The sequence below is a fragment of the Mixophyes fleayi genome, chromosome 1, assembly GCF_038048845.1.
Source record: "Mixophyes fleayi isolate aMixFle1 chromosome 1, aMixFle1.hap1, whole genome shotgun sequence".
Taxonomy (NCBI): Eukaryota; Metazoa; Chordata; class Amphibia; order Anura; family Limnodynastidae; genus Mixophyes; species Mixophyes fleayi.
In genome coordinates, this window is record NC_134402.1 from 366,748,455 (window position 1) to 366,773,914 (window position 25,460).

The window sequence follows — 25,460 nt, forward strand, 5'->3', positions numbered from 1 at the left end:
ACATTCGTTATGTTCTTAGGAACAATCTCGGACAATTGAATCTGCCCCATACATTAGAGATCTTTAATTTGATGTAAACTTTTATCTGCAATTCATTTAATGAAGATAAATATGTATCATACACTTTTGACTGCCTAAATACTGTTTGTGTGTATTAATTAGGGATGAGCGCACTCGGATTTATGAAATCCGAGCCCACCCGAACGTTGCGGATCCGAGTCGGATCCGAGACAGATCCGGGTATTGGCGCCAAATTCAAAAGTGAAACTGAGGCTCTGACTCATAATCCCGTTGTCGGATCTCGCGATACTCGGATCCTATAAATTCCCCGCTAGTCGCCGCCATCTTCACTCGGGCATTGATCAGGGTAGAGGGAGGGTGTGTTAGGTGGTCCTCTGTGCTGTTTAGTTCTGTGCTGTTTAGTTCTGTGCTGTGCTGTGCTGTGCTGTGCTGTGCTGTGCTGTGCTCTGCAGTATCAGTCCAGTGGTGCTGTGTGCTGTGCTCTGTCCTTCTGAGGTCAGTGGTGCTGCTGGGTCCTGTGCTGTGTCCTGTTCAGTCCAGTGGTGCTGTGTCCTGTGCTCTGTGCTTCTAAGGGCATAGTTATTTCCCCATTATTCCCAAGTTTTTAAAAAATAAAAAAAAAGTAAAAAAAAATAAAAAATTAGAAATTAAAAAAAATATATATAATTATAACCAAATGTGCAAAACCAATCCAGCAGTATAAGTCCATTGGTACTGCAATATTACCAAGTTCACACATTCTGCAGTATCAGTCCAGTGGTGCTGTGTCCTGTGCTCTGTCCTGCTGAGTTCCGTAGTGCTGCTGGGTCCTGTGCCGTGTCCTGTTCAGTCCAGTGGTGCTGTGTCCTGTGCTCTGTGCTTCTAAGGGCATAGTTATTTCCCCATTATTCCCAAGTTTTTAAAAAATAAAAAAAAAGTAAAAAAAAATAAAAAATTTAAAAAAAAATAAATATATATAATAATTATAACCAAATGTGCAAAAACAATCCAGCAGTATAAGTCCATTGGTACTGCAATATTACCAAGTTCACACATTCTGCAGTATCAGTCCAGTGGTGCTGTGTCCTGTGCTCTGTCCTGCTGAGTTCCGTAGTGCTGCTGGGTCCTGTGCCGTGTCCTGTTCAGTCCAGTGGTGCTGTGTCCTGTGCTCTGTGCTTCTAAGGGCATAGTTATTTCCCCATTATTCCCAAGTTTTTAAAAAATAAAAAAAAAGTAAAAAAAAAAAAAAAATATATAATAATTATAACCAAATGTGCAAAACCAATCCAGCAGTATAAGTCCATTGGTACTGCAATATTACCAAGTTCACACATTCTGCAGTATCAGTCCAGTGGTGCTGTGTCCTGTGCTCTGTCCTGCTGAGTTCCGTAGTGCTGCTGGGTCCTGTGCCGTGTCCTGTTCAGTCCAGTGGTGCTGTGTCCTGTGCTCTGCGCTTCTAAGGGCATAGTTTTTTCCCCACTATTCCCAAGTTTTTTAAAAATTAAAAAAAAGTAAAAAAAAATAAAAAATTAAAAAAAAAAAAAAAAATATATAATAATTATAACCAAATTTGCAAAACCAATCCAGCAGTATAAGTCCATTGGTACTGCAATATTACCAAGTTCACACATTCTGCAGTATCTTGTGCTACATATAATGGAGACCAAAAATTTGGAGGATAAAGTAGGGAAAGATCAAGACCCACTTCCTCCTAATGCTGAAGCTGCTGCCACTAGTCATGACATAGACGATGAAATGCCATCAACGTCGTCTTCCAAGCCCGATGCCCAATCTCGTAGTACCGGGCATGTAAAATCCAAAAAGCCCAAGTTAAGAAAAAGTAGCAAAAAGAGAAACTTTAAATCATCTGAGGAGAAACGTAAAGTTGCCAATATGCCATTTACGACACGGAGTGGAAAGGAACGGCTTAGGCCCTGGCCCGTGTTCATGACTAGTGGTTCAGCTTCACCCACGGATCTTAGCCCTCCTCCTCCTCCCCCCCCCTACAAAAAATTGAAGAGAGTTATGCTGTCAGCAACAAAACAGCAAACAACTCTGCGTTCTAAAGAGAAATTATCACAAATCCCCAAGGCGAGTCCAAGGGTGTTGGTGGTTGTCAAGCCTGACCTTCCCATCACTGTACGGGAAGAGGTGGCTCGGGAGGAGGCTATTGATGATGTAGCTGGCGCTGTGGAGGAACTTGATGATGAGGATGGTGATGTGGTTATTGTAAATGAGGCACCAGGGGGGGAAACAGCTGATGTCCATGGGATGAAAAAGCCCATCGTCATGCCTGGTCAGAAGACCAAAAAATGCACCTCTTCGGTCTGGAGTTATTTTTATCCAAATCCAGACAACCAATGTATGGCCATATGTAGCTTATGTAAAGCTCAAATAAGCAGGGGTAAGGATCTTGCCCACCTAGGAACATCCTCCCTTATACGTCACCTGAATAACCTTCATAGTTCAGTGGTTAGTTCAGGAACTGGGGCTAGGACCCTCATCGGTACAGGGACACCTAAATCCCGTGGTCCAGTTGGATACACACCAGCAACACCCTCCTCGTCAACTTCCTCCACAATCTCCATCAGATTCAGTCCTGCAGCCCAAGTCAGCAGCCAGACTGAGTCCTCCTCAATACGGGATTCATCCGAGGAATCCTGCAGCGGTACGCCTACTACTGCCACTGCTGCTGTTGCTGCTGTTAGTCGGTCATCTTCCCAGAGGGGAAGTCGTAAGACCGCTAAGTCTTTCACAAAACAATTGACCGTCCAACAGTCGTTTGCCATGACCACAAAATACGATAGTAGTCACCCTATTGCAAAGCGTATAACTGCGGCTGTAACTGCAATGTTGGTGTTAGACGTGCGCCCGGTGTCCGCCATCAGTGGAGTGGGATTTAGAGGGTTGATGGAGGTATTGTGTCCCCGGTACCAAATCCCCTCGAGATTCCACTTCACTAGGCAGGCGATACCAAAAATGTACAGAGAAGTACGATCAAGTGTCCTCAGTGCTCTTAAAAATGCGGTTGTACCCACTGTCCACTTAACCACAGACATGTGGACAAGTGGTTCTGGGCAAACGAAGGACTATATGACTGTGACAGCCCACTGGGTAGATGCATCCCCTTCCGCAGCAACAGCAACAGCTGCATCAGTAGCAGCATCTACAAAATGGCTGCTCATGCAAAGGCAGGCAACATTGTGCATTACAGGCTTTAATAAGAGGCACAACGCTGACAACATATTAGAGAAAATGAGGGAAATTATCTCCCAGTGGCTTACCCCACTTAGACTCTCATGGGGATTTGTGGTGTCAGACAATGCCAGTAACATTGTGCGGGCATTAAATATGGGCAATTTCCAGCACGTCCCATGTTTTGCCCACACCATTAATTTGGTGGTGCAGCATTACCTCAAGAGTGACAGGGGTGTGCAGGAGATGCTTGCGGTGGCGCGCAAAATTGCTGGACACTTTCGGCATTCAGCCAGTGCCTACCGCAGACTAGAGGCACATCAAAAAAGCATGAACCTGCCCTGCCATCACCTCAAACAAGAGGTTGTGACGCGCTGGAACTCCACCCTCTATATGCTGCAGAGGATGGAGGAGCAGCAAAAGGCCATTCAGGCCTACACAGCCACCTACGACATAGGCAAAGGAGTGGGGATGCGCCTCAGTCAAGCGCAGTGGAGACTGATTTCCGTGTTGTGCAAGGTTCTGCAGCCATTTGAACTTGCCACACGAGAAGTCAGTTCCGACACTGCCAGCTTGAGTCAGGTCATTCCCCTGATCAGGCTGTTGCAGAAGCAGCTGGAGAAAGTGAGGGAGGAGCTGGTAAGCCATTGCGAGTACACCAAGCATGTAGCTCTTGTGGATGTAGCCCTTCGTACGCTTTGCCAGGATCCGAGGGTGGTCACTCTTTTAAAGTCAGAGGAATACATTCTGGCCACCGTGCTCGATCCTCGGTTTAAAGCGTATGTTGTGTCTCTGTTTCCGGCGGACACAAGTCTACAGCGGTGCAAAGACCTGCTGGTCAGGAGATTGTCCTCTGAAGAGGACCGTGACATGCCAACAGCTCCACCCTCATTTTCTTCCACATCTATGGCTGCGAGGAAAAAGCTCAGTTTTCCCAAAAGAGGCACTGGCGGGGATGCTGATAACATCTGGTCCGGACTGAAGGACCTGCCAACCATTGCAGACATGTCTACTCTCGCTGCATTGGATGCTGTCACAATAGAAAAAATTGTGGATGATTACTTTGCTGACACCATCCAAGTAGACATGTCAGACAGTCCATATTGTTACTGGCAGGAAAAAAAGGCAGTTTGGAAGCCCCTGTACAAACTGGCTCTATTTTACCTGAGTTGTCCCCCCTCCAGTGTGTACTCGGAAAGAGTTTTTAGTGCAGCGGGGAACCTGGTCAGTGAGCGGCGAAGGAGGTTGCTTCCTCCTAACGTTGAAAAAATGATGTTTATAAAAATGAATAATCAATTCCTCAATGAAGTACAGCACTGCCCTCCAGATACTACATAGGGACCTGTGGTTGTGGAGTCCAGCGGGGACGAATTGATAATGTGTGATGAGGAGGAAGTACACACTGTAGGGGGAGAGGAATCAGAGGTTGAGGATGAGGACGACATCTTGCCTCAGTAGAGCCTGTTTAGTCTGTACAGGGAGAGATGAATAGTTTTTTTGGTGTGGGGGCCCAAACAAACCAATCATTTCAGCCAAAGTTGTTTGGTAGGCCCTGTCGCTGAAATGATTGGTTTGTTAAAGTGTGCATGTCCTATTTCAACAACATAAGGGTGGGTGTGAGGGCCCAAGGACAATTCCATCTTGGAACTTTTTTTTTTTGCATTATATGACCAATCAACAGTCGTTTGCCATGTTCAAAAAGTAAAACCAAATGTAAAAAAATTCAAGAAATTAAACCAAAAGTAAAATGCCGTGTCATAATTTAAAACAAGAGGTATTGACGTGCTCTAAAACTACTGTATTGTTGTTTATATTTTATAAACACTACACTTGAAAGCTTGAGTCTTTCAATAGAAAAGTAACTGTCCATTGCACGAATATTTGCAACAGGGACAATTTTAGGGTTAAGAAAGTCAACTAATAACACTTCGACGCTGTCTGTCTTTATAAACACTACACTTGGAAGTTGGAGGAGGTATTGTGGCCCCGGCACCAAATTTACTACCGGGGCCACTCCACTGTGCAGTCCATATTTAGGTGTATCAGATATTAAACAACGGTGACAGTTGATGCCCAATTTTTTAATTATATTGTGGCCTCGGTACCAAATTGTGTACCGGGGCCACCACACTACGCAGTCCAGATACTTGTTTGGTGGAATTCAGACCAGTTGAGGGTTTTATTATTATATTGTGTGGACCACTCTATCTATACCACACTACAACTCTATACCACTCTATTTCATACTTTAATTCTATTTCATACTTTAATTCTATTTCATACTTTAATTCTATTTCATACTTTAATTCTATTACTAATTAATTACCATAAAGAGGAACAAAATAAACCAATTTTACCAAAAGTATAATATGACTTAGACTTACAAACACTACACTTGAAAGATCGTGCCTTTAAATGAAAAAGTCAGTCTTCATTGCACGACTATGTGCAACAGGGACAGTTTTTTGGGTTTACAAAGTCAAACAATAACACTTTGACCCTGTCTGTCTGGGATCTCAATGACGAATTGTCTGTACCATGTTTGGAGGAGGTATTGTGGCCCCGGTATCAAATTGGGTACCGGGGCCACCCCACTATGCAGTCCAGATACTTGTGTGGTGGAATTCTGACACGTGGAGGGTTTTTTAATTATATTGTGGCCTCGGTACCAAATTGTGTACCGGGGCCACCACACTACGCAGTCAAGATAGATAGATGCGTATTGCGTATCATAGATAAAGTACATTCAGTGGTGTGGGGCAAATTGAAAAATATTCAAAATGCACTGACATTATCAAAAACAAGAGGTTGTCACACGCTAAAACTCCAACATGTATATGATGGAGAGGATAGAGGAGCAGCCGTATGTGTAGTGTAATGCAGATCTGTTGACGGTTTTTTATATATTTTATTGTGGTGCCCAGTGCCCACTCCTCTACGCAGTCCAGGTACAATTATTGGTGCGAATCATAAAAGTTCAGGGTTTTTAATATATTGTGGTGACCCACTCCTCTACGCAGTCCAGGTACAATTATTGGTGCGAATCATAAAAGTTCAGGGTTTTTAAGATATTGTGGTGACCCACTCCTCTACGCAGTCCAGGTACAATTATTGGTGCGAATCATAAAAGTTCAGGGTTTTTAATATATTGTGGTGACCCACTCCTCTACGCAGTCCAGGTACAATTATTGGTGCGATTCATAAAAGTTCAGGGTTTTTAATTTATATTGTGGTGACCCACTCCTCTACGCAGTCCAGGTACAATTATTGGTGCGAATCATAAAAGTTCAGGGTTTTTAATATATTGTGGTGACCCACTCCTCTACGCAGTCCAGGTACAATTATTGGTGCGATTCATAAAAGTTCAGGGTTTTTAATTTATATTGTGGTGACCCACTCCTCTACGCAGTCCAGGTACAATTATTGGTGCGAATCATAAAAGTTCAGGGTTTTTAATATATTGTGGTGACCCACTCCTCTACGCAGTCCAGGTACAATTATTGGTGCGATTCATAAAAGTTCAGGGTTTTTAATTTATATTGTGGTGACCCACTCCTCTACGCAGTCCAGGTACAATTATTGGTGCGAATCATAAAAGTTCAGGGTTTTTAATATATTGTGGTGACCCACTCCTCTACGCAGTCCAGGTACAATTATTGGTGCGATTCATAAAAGTTCAGGGTTTTTAATTTATATTGTGGTGACCCACTCCTCTACGCAGTCCAGGTACAATTATTGGTGCGAATCATAAAAGTTCAGGGTTTTTAATATATTGTGGTGACCCACTCCTCTATGCAGTCCAGGCACATTTATTGGTGCGATTCATAAAAGTTCGGGGTTTTTAAGATATTGTGGTGACCCACTCCTCTACGCAGTCCAGGTACATTTATTGGTGCGAATCATAAAAGTTCAGGGTTTTTAATATATATTGTGGTGACCCACTCCTCTACGCAGTCCAGAAAGATACCTTGTTGCAACGTTTTGGACTAATAACTATATTGTGAGGTGTTCAGAATACACTGTAAATTAGTGGAAATGCTTGTTATTGAATGTTATTGAGGTTAATAATAGCCTAGGAGTGAAAATAAGCCCAAAAACTTGATTTTTAAACTTTTTATGTTTTTTTCAAAAAAAATCCGAATCCAATACCTTAAATCCGAACCGAGACCTTTCGTCAAGTGTTTTGCGAGACAAATCCGAACCTCAAAAATAACGAAAATCCGGATCCAAAACACAAAACACGAGACCTCAAAAGTCGCCGGTGCACATCCCTAGTATTAATGTGTACAGACAACTTCTGTATTTTTCCCTGAATTGTGAAGTAACAATAGTTCCTGAGAGGATTCCTTCCCTGTCTATTTGTTTTTCAGTCACAGTCCAGCTTCAAAACTTCTGTAAGAAATACTGATAACACCAAAGAGACAAGTGCAGCAGGTAAGGTTTGTGTGTGTGACTGTGTCTGTGTTGTCATTTTGTATGTGACTATGTCCTAATGACTGAACTGCATCCCCATACAGACGACGGTACTGTTCTGTTCTGTGGAGATTTCAGTATTCTCGTTGTCCTCTTTTAGATTTCACCTAACAATCACTTTCTTGTCAGTTGACGATGTACTGTGTGACTTTGCTGCTACCATTGTTGTATTAATTCCATCTAGCACACATTTTAATTTTAGTTTCACAGCAACTTATAGCATAAAGATGTATGGACAAATATTTTAAGGCACCAATGGAAATTAGTCACTTTTTCAATAACTTTCTTTGTTCTTTGTGTACTAATGGGCTTGTTTTTGGTTATGCAGAATAACAGCTTTGTCTGTGGCAGAAAAATTGTTTTGTATTGGTGCAGCCCACAAATGACTGTCTCAGCTTTGTGTAAGTGATAAGTCATGGTAGTCGCATGTTCTTAGGGAAGTGACCAGCTGTAATTTCATTAATATTTTTTATCCACCAAAGGTCACTCTGGACTGTGGCAGGAAAAATGTGGATTGGTGCAGCCCACAAAAAGGCAGCCTGCATTGTATGTAGGGGAATAATTGCGCTAGTGATGTCACCTAGTTAATTGATAGGCTGCATTCTCAATAATATTTATATTATTATTATCGTCTATGAGGCGCCACAAAATTTCACAGTGCTGGGGGGAAATACAGCATAGTACAGACATAGAGGACTAACAGGCACAGTACAAAGCAGGTAAAGGCAAAAAAGACAGGTCATTTAGGATAATAGTAGCAAGAAATGAAGCATAATCATGTAGATAAGAATTAATAGGTAAGGCATATAACAAACAAGTGTCATACAATGGGGCATAAATGAACGAGGTGGGAGCTGACAGGAGGAGAGAGGGCCCTGCTTGTGGGCTTTAGCCTATAGTTTACTAAGAGAACTAAGATCCAGGGTAATGCCATTCTGGGACATTCCTGCTCTCTCATCCAGATCAGTTTATGTATTTATGGCTAAGATTACAAGGGGCCATTGTACTGACTGGCACATTTTTGGAATCATGTCCCTTTTCTTGTATGTGATTACTTAATTGACAGACCATGCATTGCATGCCACTTAATCTCTGCAACTCTAATCTACCATGTGTTTTGTCAGAATACCAAGTATCTAGATGTGTCTCATGGTAAAAATTGATTCAAGAACTACTTTTTCAATCTATAGATTTTATCTTTGTGTGGTTTGGGCTACTGGACCCAAAATACAAGTTGATACAATATAAAAAGTCTTCTTATGCATATACAAACTTGTATATGAAACATACCATGATAGACATTGAGATGTTAAAGATTGAATGTAAATGTACGATACTGTGGGGGGAATTCAATTGGCCACGTTACTGCCGAAAGTAAAACGGCATTATTACCGTTAATACGGTAATCTTTAACGCTGGTTTTTGCTTGCAAATCAGGGAGCCACAACCAGAAAATCAGGGTTAAAATTACCATATTAATGGTAATAGATTTATTGCCGCATTACTCACGGCAGAATTGAATTTTGTGGGGCCAATTCAATTTGGCCGCATTATTCTAGGGATAGCGCGGCCTGCGCAGTATTACCGTTAGTACGGTAAAAGTGCACAGTATTACCGTTAGTACGGTAAAAGTGCGCAGTATTACCGTTAGTACGGTAAAAGTGCGCAGTATTACCGTTAGTACGGTAAAAGTGCGCAGTATTACCGTTAGTACGGTAAAAGTGCGCAGTATTACCGTTAGTACGGTAAAAGTGCGCAGTATTACCGTTAGTACGGTAAAAGTGCGCAGTAATACCGTTAGTACGGTAATTTTAACACTGATTTTTGCTCGCACCTCTTTTTGCCGCGAGTAAAAATCAGTGTTAAAATTACTGTATTAAAGGTATTAGTACTAACGCCGCGTTAATCCTATACTAATTTGGCAAAATTGAATCTGCCCCTGTATATTGTTCTCTTCTGTTATCATCTTAGTTGCATTCTGCAAGGCTCCCCAATGTTTGACAGTCGGACATTTGGGGGTAAATGTATCAAGCTGAGAGTTTTCCAGCGGGTTTGAAAAGTGGAGATGTTGCCTATAGCAACCAATCAGATTCTAGCTGTCATTTTGTAGAATGTACTAAGTAAATGATAGCTAGAATCTGATTGGTTTTTCAAACCCGCCAGGAAACTCTCAGCTTGATACATTTACCCCTTGGTGTGCATAGAGAAAAAGCCACCCCCTCATATGAAATCATCACATAAATTTTGTTGTATTTTATGCATTTGGTGCCAGACCAAATTTCACAGTTTTGCCATGTGTTTGCTTAAATGAGAAGTATATTTTAATTGCATTGTATAGCCTACTAATTTTTACATTGTTTACTTTTTTATTTTGGACATATAGGGCTATATTTTGGTAGTATAGTGAAATAAATATTTTTTTTTAATTTTAAGGACATTAATTAGTTTAATTTTTTTTAAAAAAATCTGTATTCTAGTAGTGTTCTCACATAGTGACTGCTGGAGCATGTGGACAGTGATCCATCTGTGTGTCAGCTGCTCTTCCTATTGCAGTGACTGTATGGGTCTTGAGTGATTAGTGTACAATCGCTTGTCTCACTTTCTCTCCTCTCACTCCATTCTCGACTCTCTGCAATCGGGATTCCGCCCCCAACATTCCACTGAAACTGCTCTCACAAAATTGATCGATGATCTACTTACTGCAAAGTCTAAGCGTCATTTCTCCATAATCATCCTCCTGGACCTCACTGCTGCTTTTGACACTGTTGATCACCCTCTTCTCCTACACACTTTCACTCCATTTTCCTTTGGGTTACAGTTCTTCCCTGGTTCACTTCCTACCTATCGAACGGCTCCTTTAGCGTTTCTACCTTTTGCACATCCTCCCCTCCACTCCCACTATCTGTTGGGGTCCCTCAAGGCTCTGGTCTTGGCCCATTTACTTTTTTCAATGTACACCCTTTTCTTTTGGGGCACTAATTCGCTCAATCAGCCTCCAGTACCACCTCTACGCTGATGACACCCAAATCTATATCTCTTCCCCTGACTTCTCCCCTTTTGTACTATCTCATGTAACCAACTGTCTTTCAGCTATATCCACATGGATGTCCCAACGCTGCCTAAAGCTCAACAAGTTCAAAACAGAGCTTATTATCTTCCCTCCTGCCAGAGTCACCACCTGCCCTCAAATCTCCTTCACTTTCAATAACACCACAATTTCCTCAGTCTCCCAAGCCTACTGCCTTGGTGTCACACTGGACTCCACCCTCTGCTTTATTCCTCACATCCAGACTCTCTCCCAGTCCTGTCAATTCCACCTTAAAAACATTGCCAGAATACGCCCTCCTCTTACTCAACATGCTACCAAAACTCTTATCCATTCTCTCACCATTTCCCGTCTTGACTACTGCAAACTCCTGCTATCTGGCATTCCCGCCACCCATATATCCACACTGCTATCCATCCTAAATGCTGCTGCAAGACTGATTTTCCTCTCTCACCGCTCCACATCTACGTCACCACTTTCTCCCTGTGTCCTCCAGAATCCAATTCAAATTATTCACCCTTATCTACAAAGCCCTTAAAAACTTCTTATATCTCAAATCCCATATCAAAATACTCTCCCTCCCACCCTCTTAGATTTACTGCTGATCTGCACCTTGTCTTGTCTCTGGTAACCACATCTCACTCCCGTCTACAAGACTTCTCCCGTGCTGCTTCCCACTTGAAATGGAATTCTCTACCACGCCCAATCAGGTTTTCCCACAGGCTTTAACTCTTTAGATGTTCTCTAAAAACCCATCTCTTTTTTTAAAGCTTGACTCATCCCTGCTGATACTATTCACACTAATGCACTTTCACAGCTGTCCCAATCTCCACTCTCGCTCTTCTTGTTTCAGCTGTTCCCTCTTCCACTAAGCTCTCTAATGAGCAGGGTCCTTCATACCCTTTGTTTTCATGTCTGTGTTTATTTTGTCTGCCTTGTATGTTCCTTGTTTTATGTATGTCCTGTTTTTCTACTGTACGGCTCTTCGGAGCACTTTGGCATCTTACAAATCTTCGATAATAATTATAATAACTTCATCTCTGCAGCTGCTAATATTATATTCTCTTAGACAAGGTTCCGCCTTGCTGGGATCATCCCTGAATGTAATATTTAAAAAAGGGAAATGAGTTAATAAAATATATACATTACTTTCTGTGTTGCTTCACTGGGAATGGGGGACATATTTTATTAGAAATATGGCAACCAAGCAACTTCTGAATCATTTTCTGACCAGCCAGATCTGCTCTAATAGGACATTCAAGGAAAGGGAGTTCAATACTATTTACTTCCATCTGCAGCATTATGAAACATTTTTGGATGACTTAGTTCCAGTTCTTTTAAGAACATGGCTACAGGTTGTTTCACTAAGGAGCTTATTTATGAACCTCTGAAGAGGTTTTTGGGGGCTTGACGCATGCTCAAGTTTCAAAGCTGTTTATTATTAGAGCATTGCAGCATATATTGGAAATAGGTGTTTATGGGGACTGCGAGTTTTCCCTGTTTTGACCACCGCAGATAACGCCATCTGAAGATGGATTACAAGTCTAGTCAGGCTATAAGAACCTGTTAATTAAGTAAATGGAAAAGTGACTTTACTATAGATTATTTGCGGTGACAGGCTCCAATTGTAGCTGCTGTCCCGACTAATAAAGTGCCACGTTCATTTATTTCTTATCATTGCGATAGTAAATTATAATTAATGTAAGCAATTTGCGATTGGTCACAAGTAGACCCCTCATTTTTTCAAAGATATCCTTAAATGTCCATTTAGATCTGAAATAATTTTGTTTTATTTCTAGACAAGTTCAGGTTATCTGGCACCACAGATATATGATGGATAAGAGTTTATTTTGCATGGTCTATACCTGCAACAACTTATATTATACCCTCTCCATCTCTTGTGCAGATATGGAGCAGCTGCATGAAGTCTGTTGTCAGGAGCCTAATGATTCCAATACATTTGAATCAGGTGAACAGAGGAGAACTACAGAAAGTAAGAAAGATGAATACAAGTGGAGGCTGGCACAGCTCCTGGGCTCCGAGCAGACAGATGGCCAGGAGTACCAGAGTGATACCAACTCTGCAGAGAGCGTGTGTACCGAGGACTTTGTAGTAACGTTCAATCAGGGTATGGTTCAACCAATAGCAGGTAGCAGGGACAAAGAGGACGCACAGGGCAGTGATGGAAAAACTTTGGCAGATTACTCAGAAGGTGCATCTCTATCGTTTCCATTATGTGAGTGCAGCACTGGAGATAATTTCTCTCTGAACACAGCAAGAAGAGAAGACATCCTGCAACAGTTCAAAGAAGAGTTAGAAGATGACTTGCAGACTGCTCTTACTATGAGCGTGGAAGACAAAGTTTCAGGCAACAGCAGGAATAGGAGAGATAGTGTGGAGTCTCTGGGGGGACGAATTTCAAGACTTAGCCAGGCGAATATTTATGAGCCTTTAGGCCTGCACAGTCTTGTTGTAAGTAACTTGTCATCTAGAGGTGGGGATGGGCAGCAGACAGATTCTCTTAAAGGTCACTTGGTTGATTCCCAGCTTGCTCCTCATGCTTGGAACTCCGGGGTAAGAGGACATGTCAGCAGGACACATCCTCCACAAACTATCAATGATTATCAGGCTGCCAGTCAGGAAAATATGATTAACTACAAGTTAGAGCCATGTTCATCTGAGGAACAGAGACATGCTGCCGATGTATGTTCATCTGATACACCTTCATCTAAGCCTGATGAGAACATTGACCACAAGAGTGAAACCGACTGTAATAAGACGGAGAATATGATGAATGCAGCGCACAGCGGAAGCCCATTGGATGTAGGCTGGAGGACAGCACCAGAAGACGCTAAGAATGTTTGTTTAAGTCACACAAAAGAAGAGATCAAGAATGTGGTTACTCTCTCTCAACAGACTGGCTTCAATGTGCTGCCCAGCTATATGGACAGGAAGGATGAGACGGCAGGGAATCCACTATCTAGCGAGAGAGCATTATACACTGGAAGAGAAGTAACACAAACAAATTGTAACTTCAGTTACAGTAAGTCCATGAAGTTCCAAACACAGATTGGATACATGTAGTGTTGTTTATCTCTATGAAAGGCTGGTTATGCTGATGTCTTCACAGGGATTATGATGTGAGGACGAGCTATGAGGAAACCTCTTGTAGGAGAGACCGCTTTTTACTTTAGACTTGTTACATTTGTTATCTGTGTTATATCTATCATCCCTGGGCTATTATGTTTCTATGCTGTGATATTGTCATTAATAAACATAATCATAATATAGTGCCAAGGTTATTTATCCCCATAGTGGTTTACAGTAAATGGTTGCGCTGGTTTTCTGGTTTAGGTGGATATACCAGAGTCTTGACCTTCTTTTCCCATTCAGTGGTCAGTCCCTACACTGTTACATGACTCATTTTGAAAGTATTCCATGATTGGATACATACTTTGTGGTGAAAGCCCATTACACCTAGATATGAGGAGAGCCTCAGACTGGTACATTCTCCTATTTATTCCCAATCCATGTAGTCCTATTTCTGTACTTTGTACCTGTCTGTATAGTTATCTGTCCATATGCTGCTTACGTCAGCACCATTTTAATGGTAGTAGTTAGTGAGTGAAGTTTGTTGTAGTTGATCACACATGGTGCAACTGGCACCTGGAGAGTGAAACAGGCCGCTAATGACAACCCTATCAACCAATTCAAAACTACTATCCCCCCACCAAGTCCCCTGCCCTGTGATCATTCGCCCCCACTATCTTCCCCCAGCTGCTTGTTCTACTCCTATATCACCACTACGTTTGACCCTGGATTGATGGGTAGGAGTATGTGCTTTAGGAGTACTGTCATACATAGTCTTCCTATACATAATACCCTGGAGAAATAGTTACCACACTATAAAGGGGACCTATAAATTAATATTTCTACTAATAAGTAACATGTGTATATATATTTATTCATACAATGCTAGAGCCTGATTCATTAAGGATCTTAACTTAAGAAAATTCTTATTTCAGTCTCCTGGACAAAGCCATGTTACAATGTAAGGGGTGCAAAGTAGTATTCTGTTTTGCACATAAGTTAAATACTGACTGTTTTTTCATGTAGCACACAAATATCAACTTTAAATTTCAGTGTACAAATAAGCTATCAAGTATTTGTGTGCTGCAGGATAAAACAGTCAGTATTTAACTTATGTGCAAAACAGAATACTAATTTGCACCCCTTGCATTGTAACATGGTGTTGTCCAGGAGACTGAAATAAGAAGTTTCTTAAGTTAAGATCCTTAATAAATCAGGCCCCTAGTTATTATTTTAGAAATTATTTAGATATATTCTTTTCATATTCAGCACTTCCATCTCCTTTTGTCTGCATAATGCTAGTTGTAAAATAGACAGGTTCACTAGGCATCTCTGTAGCCTAAAATAAAGATTGTTCATGTCATTGTAACCTTGGGAAGTTTATTTCTGTCCTTTAATGTGCATTATGGACTATGCCACATGCGCTTCTGACTGTATGACATGTTGTGGGCCAGTGCTCACTACAAATAGAAATTATTAATTAATATTGGAGAAGTCGCCAGTAATTTTCTAACATAGAGTGTAATATTTTTGTGCTGCATTGCAACTTTCATTATTATTTTTTTTAAGTTCATGTAGGCATGTGACGTCTACTTCAACAATTCTGCTATTGGTAACAATCTGTATTATCGGCTGCACTTTCTAATTAATCTGTTTCAACCTAAACATTACATTCTTTATACTGTAAGTAAGCACTTCCATTCTATGATTGTAGATTTGGGATGTTAAGCACCATATCTCAAACTAACCACAGTATGCTATATAGCGTAAGTAATTTATTTCTTATATAGTAGCCTGCATATGGAAATAAATCTATTTCCGACTAACCGCAGAATTCTCTATATTGTAAGCAATTCAATTCACGTATTGTAGACCGGAAATCCTAATACATTTATGTCAAACTAACAATAACATTCTCTATTTTGCCAGAAATTCCATTTCTATATTGCACACACTAAGAGCACTGCATTAATTCTTGCTGGTAGATTGCGATCTGAATAGCATTGTAATAATCCATTGTAAACCTATGTATGTATTGCCGTTGCCACATACTGTATATTATAATAATTTACCACTTTAAACACACTTAGCTTATTTTCTGCAACATATTTGGACTTTGAAGATTTATATAACATTTTTGGGCCTGTTTGCTACATCTAAGCCATGAATGAGGTTTATTTATGGGCTTTGAAAATGCTCTAATACTATATATTTTTATTTTTCCTATGTAATTGTGTAATATAAATATGAAGTGATGAATGTATAAAACTCCTGTTGTAGTATGACCTTATCTAATTTTTATGACGCTGCTTGTAGAGCTCACCATTTAGTACAGTTGCCATTGTTTTTCTTCCTTTCCCCATAATCTATATATCTCCTCCCAGAGTTCTCCTGTAATTCATATTAAACTATGATAATCATATCAGAGTACAATATATTGTGGGCATGGCTTAGTGGCAAGAAATATGTGTGGCGTCATTAGGTACATGAACGAGTCTGGAAAATAGCCAACAATACAACAGAGAGCAGGCAATAACAGAGGTAGCAGACAGTACTTCATGAGTCTGCTTATAGGCTGAACTAAGGGACGGCAAAAAACTAAGGGGCATAGTTACCACATACTTGCCAACTTTGGCAGCAAGCTCTCTGGGTTGGGGTCCGTCCTGGGGGCATGGCTATGCGAATTGTGTCTATAGGCTCCATACCTCTGCTAAATGTCACCAATTTTGGCCTATTGCAGCAGGGGGCGTGGCCAGGGTGTCACTTTTAGCCCCACCCACTTCACCAACGACGAGAGCAGGCTGCGAGAGTTTGCCCTGCTCTCCCGGAAGTCTGGGAGAACTTTCAAAAATTCGGGAGCCTCCCGGGAGAGTAAGCAACTATTGAAATGTAAAAAAACAACCAAATGATTGTTTTCACCAGCATTAAGGCTTCATCTTATACATCAAGAGATGAAGGTTTGCCCCCGCCAGAGATAAGCTTCCACGTGTAAAGCATATGAAGCCTAGTTAACAAGGATTAAGGTGGGGAAAGTACTGCTGCAATGCTTGTTCTGTTATCCCCATCTCAGGATGGCGAATAGCAGAAGATCACTGAAAAAAATGCTTTCTTTAAAAAGCATTTTTTCAGTGTTCAGTGGGTTTTAAATATATCTTTTTACTTTAAATATTTTCATTTAATTGTAACTATTTTACAGTATGGCCTTTCTTTTCCACTATGCATGTGTGAACCAGCTAGCGTGGTCACTATGCGCATATTCACTCAAACTGGCCGGGGCCGAAGTGTTAAGGAATAACTTACTGCTTTGCCAGGCCGGTCTGAGGGAATTTGTACATGCTTGATCCGGGCCACTATCTGTCGGTTAGCATAGTATCGCCCCCATATGAATAAATAGACCCCTAAGTCTCGCACATACATTCTTCAGTACTAGTCATAATTAAGCAAAGAACATTACAGTTGCTTTATAACTCTGCACTATTAGACCATTCCAAAGGTGGGTCTTTTTAGAAGAGAAGTTAGCCGTCCACCCACCAGGCAAACATCTGCGGAGCTGAAAAAACCCCTGCACTTGTGGAAAGAAAGGCAGCAGCTCTGTAATTCTCTAAGGCAAAATGAGCAATATAACACAAAGGCTCCAATATGTAATATATGGTTGTGTTTTGTATCTGGTTGTGACAGAGCTTCCGATGGTCCTTTTAGCCATTTCTCTGTTACTTAATCATGTCAGCGTGTGTTCCATCCCTTTACTTATTGTGTTATATAGCTACCCATATCCTTACATAGCTTTTCTACGTTAAATCATTGTTTTATGTTATTATACAGTAAATATACAGTGCACAAGAAATATTATGGGATAATAAATATTCAGGGCTAATTTGATAATTGCTAATTAATAATATGTTTATTCTTATGTTACAGTAGTGGTATCTAAGTTAAGGTGTTATGTACATGGATGACCTTTAAATGTGTACTGTTATATTTTAACAGGTCCGAATAAACAGGGTAAAGATCTGATCTATGCGGACTCATCAATGAGGGGCGAAAACACGGGTTCTACAGCTTACAAACATGTGGCCGGTATGTATTTCATTTATACATAGGCGGTGGTCTGTGGGATATGCTAACCAAATCCCATGTATGAGACAGGCTACCTTCTACACTGTCCACGTATTGTCAGTTCACTTGCACAAGAGCCGGATAGGTCATAATCTCGTTGTCTTACTGACCACATTGTGATATTATGGATTATCCTGCAGTTTGAGCTGTATCAGTGTGAGTAGGGTTTACACAGGGCTTGTCGGCTGGACTTTGCTCACATGTAATTTAATGGTACATTTCCTGTCCTTTACACATCATACTGCCACATAGTGTTCCATTGAAAACAACGCTGTCCACTAACTCTATGTCCTTAAACCTCTTGGTTAGCAGTTGTCAGGAACAGACAGTATAAAGGTCCACACTTCAAAATGAACTAAGCTTAAAATATACTCTATGAAACGTAATGTAACCTTCATGTTATTTTTCTATATAATATTTGAGGAGTGTTACAACACCCTTGAATATATTCCACTTAGAGCAGTCTGGGTTTAATACCAGAAAAACCTGTGTAAAGGTCGCTCAATCCCACTATCTCTGCAGTGAGTCACGATGCTGGGACCACTGAATCTCAAGAAAATCTTTAGTCCTCGGAGGAATTTGGAACACTTTCATCCTTTGGATAAACCGTTTTCGCTCCTTCTGTGATAATCCACCAGGTTCATATTGTTATATTCAGCCCTGTATGAGACGAACATCTTCTTTTGCTGTCAGGTTCCCTTGGTACTACAAGAGCACATATCTGGAGTGTTTACTAATGTATTCATTTGTTTCTTGCTGCAAACATCATTGGGCACAGAGGAAAATGTACATTGTTATTTTGTCACAATTGACTTATCTTGTCCGATGTGTCAGTCAATGCTGTGATGGTTAGTGGTGTCTACACCAGCACTATCTCATTTTATTTAGCTCAGGATCCAATTAAGTTTGGCAATTAACTCTGTGATCCCTTGTTCAATGTTGAGCTAATAATGTATTTCGGTTCATTTACTTTACTGTTTGCTGCTTGTACAAAACAATATTAAATATGATTAATGGTTAGTTTATTAGTGGATGCTAGCTGAGGGTTTTGTAAAGAAAAAGATCAAGGGAGCTCTCTTAATGGAAAAGGAGATGCCTGTTCATGTTTCTGTAGTCAAGCTGTCAATTTAGCAGGTATTTGTGGTTATTTGGCTTTGTCATTCTATTCAACAGCCTGATAAACATTGCGGCTTTGTCTTCCTCCAGGTATTGCTTTAAAGAGTTTCGATGCCGTGACAGTGGACAGTGATTTGGATTCTGTGACAACAGAGAGAGTGCGGGATCACATTCGTAAGGCTCTCAGCAGCAGCAAAAGAGGTGACACATTATAAATCCTCTGTGCTTAAATCAGCTAAGTAGTAGTAATAATAATAATATTCACCTATGTTTATCCAAGTGTACTGTAAAATGACATTATGGATAAGTGAAAAAGACCTGTTGTAACCTCCAAAATAAGGAATGTTTTCAAATATGCATCCTGTCCCTGAGGTACCTAAAAAGTCTTGTGTAAAGCAGTGTGAAAAATTGTATGCATTCTAAAAAATGTATAATTATCTATAAGTGAGTTTATTCATGCATTTCTGGGCTGATCTTTTATTCACACAAAAGTTGGGACTACACCTTTCATGAACGGTTTCCTTATTTTTGTTATTGCTTTTGAAGTGATGGAAACTTGCAAGATTATTGTTGACTATAAATAGTAAAGCAGTACTAGATATTGGTGTATCGGTACATTTGTTCTTCCACGGTTTCCTTTTTTTTTTCAAATTGATCTTTTTTTGGAGAATTTTGTTTAACATGTGTCTGCTACCAGCTAATCATCATGAGAATAGGAACCTTAGTGCATTATTGTACATTTATAGATATGCCCAGCCAGCCCTCCTCTAATTAAAATATATATAGACTGCACTGCAAATTTTTAAACCTTGAGATCAAAAAGTGATTGACAGCAAGGCCCAGAAGGTATGTTTGGGTATGGTACCAGAATAAAGAATGGATCTTTCAAAGTATGTAGAGATGTTTTTTTTAAAAAAAATCAGTAATATTTTTTATTTATTAGACAATGTTTATAAACATTGGGGGTACAAGTATATACACGATATAAGTTCTGAGAACTACCAGGGAACTCACGTATACGTCTCTTGCACAGATCCCGATCACAGCATCAGAAGATACCATCGCAGTGGTAATGACTGTGGACGGTAAGTTCAGTTAATGTTACTAAACGGCTACACCTCATCCTCTTGTATTTTGGATGGCTGTTTATAACGTTATTATTTTAACATGATGGCCTAACAATACCTGCTGGGGAAATGTTAAAACGTTATAATCTCCGTCTGTGGATGAACTAAAACTCCATTCATGTTGTTTTCTTAAATGTTTTTAAAATTGTTGCTGTTTAATGCTGTATATACGAGTGTAACAGCTTGTTAACAACTTAGGCTATCATTATAGGTTATTGCCAAGCTTTAGAAAATTACTAGAATACTGGTTAGATGTAAGACATCTATTCATTTAATAATCCTTGTTTTAGAACAGGTTAGGCGTTCGAACAGTCTCCTCCTTTCTCTGTCTCTCACCCTCTTTATCCCCTCTCTCTTTCTGTCTCTACCTCTTACCTTCTTTCCCTGCCTCTCCCCATTTTCTGTCTTTCCCTGTACACCCCCTCTCTCTTTCACCCCCCTCCCCCCACTGCTATTCCCCTCTCAGTCCCTCCCTCCTCTTATCCGCCCTCCTCAGAAAGAATCACTGAAATAACTTTCACACACTGTATAATTTTCTGCAACCAAATGTCTTCTCTCTCAGATACACTGAGTCCAGCAAGGTGTCCACAGATGATGAAGATGAGAAGGACTTTGATAGCACCTTCACTAACACTGAATGGAGGAGTGGAAGCCCCAAGCGGTGGAGTTCAAGTCCACTTAAATCCGTTGAGTCTTCCAAGGGCCGCAGTGCCACGGGTATTCCCAGTGACTTCTCGGTAATGTAGATTCAGTTACAAATTATTACTGCCTCTTCGGTTGCACTTGTATTACAACCTTTATTGAAAATAATAACAAATATGATTACTGCCTATGCAGATGAGTCAAACTGGTGTTTCGGGGGCCCACGTGCATTGTGGCCCTCCGCCGCTTTTATGACTTTCAATCAAATATGGTTCCACAGTTTAAAATTTGAAAGTTGGATTACCAGCTCTGATATTGATTTCTGGGGGTTTAATTTAAAATCAGGGTAGACAATACATATATCTATATTACAAACTCAGTCAACAAAATAAAAATATAGATATTCCAAGCTTATGCATAGCAACATTTAAAGGGCCACATTTACAAAATGGCTAAGGTACTGTACAGACTCATTTTCTGATAGCGCAGTGTGCCACAATTTACACAAGTGCGCTGAGATATCTGCCAAACCCGATACGTTTACGGATATGATGTTTGAATTGGGCAGCCTGGGGGTGTTCCTTGCAGGTAGGCGCTGTGGTACCTCTTGTTAAGTCCACAGAAGGCTTGATGTCTGCAACAGCTATGAGGTGGCAGAGATGAGTTCTTGTCATATACTTTGAGTGGGACATAATTAGGTCCTGATCCAAATTGGATCACAACTTGCATGTAAGTTAGAAAAGAGCATGGAACTTCAGCATAGTTCAAGTTCAAATCCAACCTTATCTCAAGATATGTTTTCATTAGAAACCTGGGTGTAAGTACACTCTGTCTACAAAATACTTGCCATACATAGACAGAAAGAACCGGCTGTAGTATACACACAAAAGTATGTGCAATATAAGGTCAGAATGCTTGAATAAACAATTATACTGTAAAATAAATGAAGAACTCTTAAACAGTTGTGACACGGGCACACTTCAGGTGATGCACACACGAACACCTGCTTTTTATTTTGCTTTTTTTTTTTTTTTTTTAAACATATTTTATTAGGAAGATTTTTAAATTTTCATTTTATTTTACTTTTATTGTCAGGATGGTAAAGTAAATTGACAGCATAGAGTTCCACACTCTTTCTTGTGACCCTAACGCTAGGTAGACAGAGACCGCCTCCCTACTCACCGGCTACTATCTGGCATTGGTCACAACTGAGCAGTGTAACAGACAGGTTCTGTATATACAATGTATTTATATAGTCTATCTTACTTGCATACACTCTGTGCTAGCTAGTGGCACACATACGAGTAGTTTTTTAAACAAAAACTAGGCTATCATCACCATCAGTCGGCACTTACACCTGCCCTGTAGCTACTGCAAATAATTACTGTACATGGCCTACGTTAGTCCACCCCTTCTCAACCCTGATCTGTCTCTCAAGTCATAGGCAGTAATAAGTATCATTTGTGTTCAGACATGAATCGCATGCAGTTGCGTTCTTTGGCATTTGGTGCCCTCCAGTAGACAGACTTCAACAAATGTCAAACAAGCTTCAAACAAATAAAAGTACCATATGTAATAAAGATAAAAGTGCCACCTGTAATTAAACCATAAATGAGACTAAACCATGCAAAATTTTAGCAGCAAAACCTCAAAAATTAACATGGTTGGAGCCTTGAGACATCTCCCGAGAGTAGTGGTACACCTGGATGTGCACAGGGTGGACCTGTTGAGACATCTCCTGAGAGCAGGGGTACACCTGGATGTGCACAGGGTGGACCTGTTGAGACATCTCCTGAGAGCAGGGGTACACCTGGATGTGCACAGGATGGACCCGTTGAGACATCTCTTGAGACCAGGGGTACATCTGGATGTGCACAGGATGGACCCGTTGAGACATCTCCTGAGACCAGGGGTACATCTGGATGTGCACAGGATGGACCCGTTGAGACATCTCCCGAGAGTCGTGGTACACCTGGAAGTACACAAGGTGGACCCGTTGAGACATCTCCTGAGAGCAGGGGTACACCTGGATGTGCACAGGGTGGACCATCTAACAACAGTGATGTGAAAACTAAAGCGCTTTGTGCTGCACATCAGGTCCACTGAGGTCACATCCGCAGTATGAGGATTGTATAATTACACATATGAATGTATAATTATATACACAGTTTAATAGGAGTAAAATTATGCTCTAGATTTATTGTTAAATGTATCTGAACTCTCTGTACAGAAATGCATTAAAATGTTTATCTTTTTTATTATTATTATAATCCTATGTTTGTAAAGCGTGCAGTATTGCACAAAATAAGGATAAATCAGGTTGGTTGGTCTATCCTGTTATTTATCTATAACTAAATTTGGTGTCAGAATCATCAGCATGTTAAGCCTTGTGTAAAATATGAGTCTTGCACGAGCAGCTGGGAATTTCTTAGACGTGTTTTGAGGGAAATGTATTTCCCACTAGTAATTATTGGGCTTTGTTTGTTGTTTCCTTAGTGTGCCCCTGAACAAGTGCAGAGCAAGAGAATCGTAGAGAACCTGGCAACTGAAAGGGCCATTCTGGAGGAAACGATTGCCAAACTCCACAGAGTAAGTCACAAAGACAGGTTACTGCATCTTTTGTCTCTTTCTAGTTCTAGGATTGTACTGCTAAATATGGGCATTCTAGGATTGTACTGCTAAATGAGGGCATTCTAGGATTGTACTGCTACATGAGGGGATTCTAGGATTGTACTGCTAAATGAGGGCATTCTAGGATTGTACTGCTAAATGAGGGCATTCTAGGATTGTACTGCTAAATGAGGGCATTCTAGGATTGTACTGCTAAATGAGGGCATTCTAGGATTGTACTGCTAAATGAGGGCATTCTAGGATTGTACTGCTAAATGAGGGCATTCTAGGATTGTACTGCTAAATGAGGACATTCTAGGATCGTACTGCTAAATGAGGGTACTCTAGGATTGTACTGCTAAATGAGAACATTCTAGGATTGTACTGCTAAATGAGGGCACTCTAGGATTGTACTGCTAAATGAGGGCATTCTAGGATTGTACTGCTAAATGAGGGCATTCTAGGATTGTACTGCTAAATGAGGGCATTCTAGGATTGTACTGCTAAATGAGGGCATTCTAGGATTGTACTGCTAAATGAGGGCATTCTAGGATTGTACTGCTAAATGAGGGCATTCTAGGATTGTACTGCTAAATGAGGGCATTTATGAACAGTGTAAAACTGCAGCTCAATTGCACATTTGGCTTATGAGATCTTTCCTTGTTATGTGCTGATTGGGCACAAGAGTGTGTTTAGTTTTGCATTGAAATGCATCAGCAGTTTTTTGAGAGAGGATTATATAAATGAGTTAAACAGTTGGAAAGGGCACATTCACAGGGGTGTTCCATTTGGAGGACGATCCCTTGACCCCAGTGCATTCCCTTGCAGTGAACTCCAGTAAATTGAGCATGCAGCATCCAAAGAGCAGCATTGCTGTCCTTATGCTAATGAGCACCATACAATTGGTAGTTTAGGTGAACAGGACCGGAGCTGGAATCTTCAGCACCCCCCTGCCGGAGCTTGCTGCGCTTATTCCCGGCCCTGCTCTGTTCAGAATGGGGACTTGGAATACCAGGGAGCACATCGCCAGCACCACCAGGAGGGTGGAACCAGTGGGTTGCATTCCTACACCCTATTATATGCTTTTACTAGCATTAACAAACACTACTAAAAACATCTGTATGACTCCTATCACTAAGGTTGACCTAGTCTGTAATTAATGGCTCTCCATGTTATAAAAAAGACAGCAAACACTAAAATAAGAGAAACTGCTCTTGTGTGAATAAATAGCTGTAGATCTGAGTTTATTTTTCATCCCATTCACAGGACGTAGCGTTTGAAGAAGAGAGACTTTCACAGAGGAAAATTCAGTACAGAGAAGCTGACCTGCAGTGTAATGATGCCATACAGCAGAAAAAGGTTTTATTCTGGAAATTAATTTACATTTGTGTGATAATGTGTCTTCCTAACTATAGATTTATGAAATTGTGTCAAGATTTCACATACACAGAGCGACCAGCGATACTGACTGCTGCTGCTCCTCAGTCACTATTAGGCTGGGAGAGTGTCACTGGACTATGATGTCACGACCCAGCGCACTCTCCCAGACTGACAGGAGCAGGAGATGTTGCCCTCACTGCTTCCCATCCGCTAAGGTAAGAAGCCGATGGGCAGGGAGTGCATTCCAAGCAGGTAGGCGTCACCTAGGCTGCGCACATTGCTTCCGCCGGGCCTGAGTAGAAACACATTATATAGTGCAACCACATTAAAGATTTTTATTAGATGTTAATTTTTAGTCTTATTTTATGTAATTTTCTACACATACTTGACTCATATCCAGATACATTCTTATACTTAAGAATGGGATGGTCAACCAGTGCCGAGGTTAAGTGAAGAATAGCAGAATATGACCATACTGTGCATAGGTAGACACAGAAAGTGGTCTGCCCTACTTTACACAATGAATGCCTGGCTAAACCTATCTATGAGAACCTAGACAATGTTCTTACTATAATAGAGTTCTAGTTTTTCATAATTTGACAACTGAAAGAAAGGAAAATAATGTTTTCCTATATCTGCTGGAAGGCTGTTTGAACGCATCTGCC

The 25,460-nt window shown here is 40.7% G+C and overlaps 1 protein-coding gene across 7 annotated transcripts in view; it reads left to right on the plus strand.

Annotated features, from left to right (window-relative positions):
- Positions 1-25,460, plus strand: part of LOC142097042 (uncharacterized) — a 60,085-nt gene that overhangs the window by 9,996 nt on the left and 24,629 nt on the right. For 5 of the 7 annotated variants that reach the window (XM_075178646.1, XM_075178665.1, XM_075178659.1 and 2 more), the window contains 8 exons: positions 7,566-7,629; positions 12,621-13,757; positions 17,792-17,881; positions 19,127-19,237; positions 20,070-20,121; positions 20,726-20,900; positions 23,302-23,394; positions 24,682-24,774. In XM_075178646.1, coding sequence (XP_075034747.1) covers positions 7,566-7,629; positions 12,621-13,757; positions 17,792-17,881; positions 19,127-19,237; positions 20,070-20,121; positions 20,726-20,900; positions 23,302-23,394; positions 24,682-24,774 — 1,815 coding nt within the window. The remainder of the gene's footprint in view (positions 1-7,565; positions 7,630-12,620; positions 13,758-17,791; positions 17,882-19,126; positions 19,238-20,069; positions 20,122-20,725; positions 20,901-23,301; positions 23,395-24,681; positions 24,775-25,460) is intronic. The other 2 variants (XM_075178673.1, XM_075178676.1) reach the window with 1 other exon arrangement.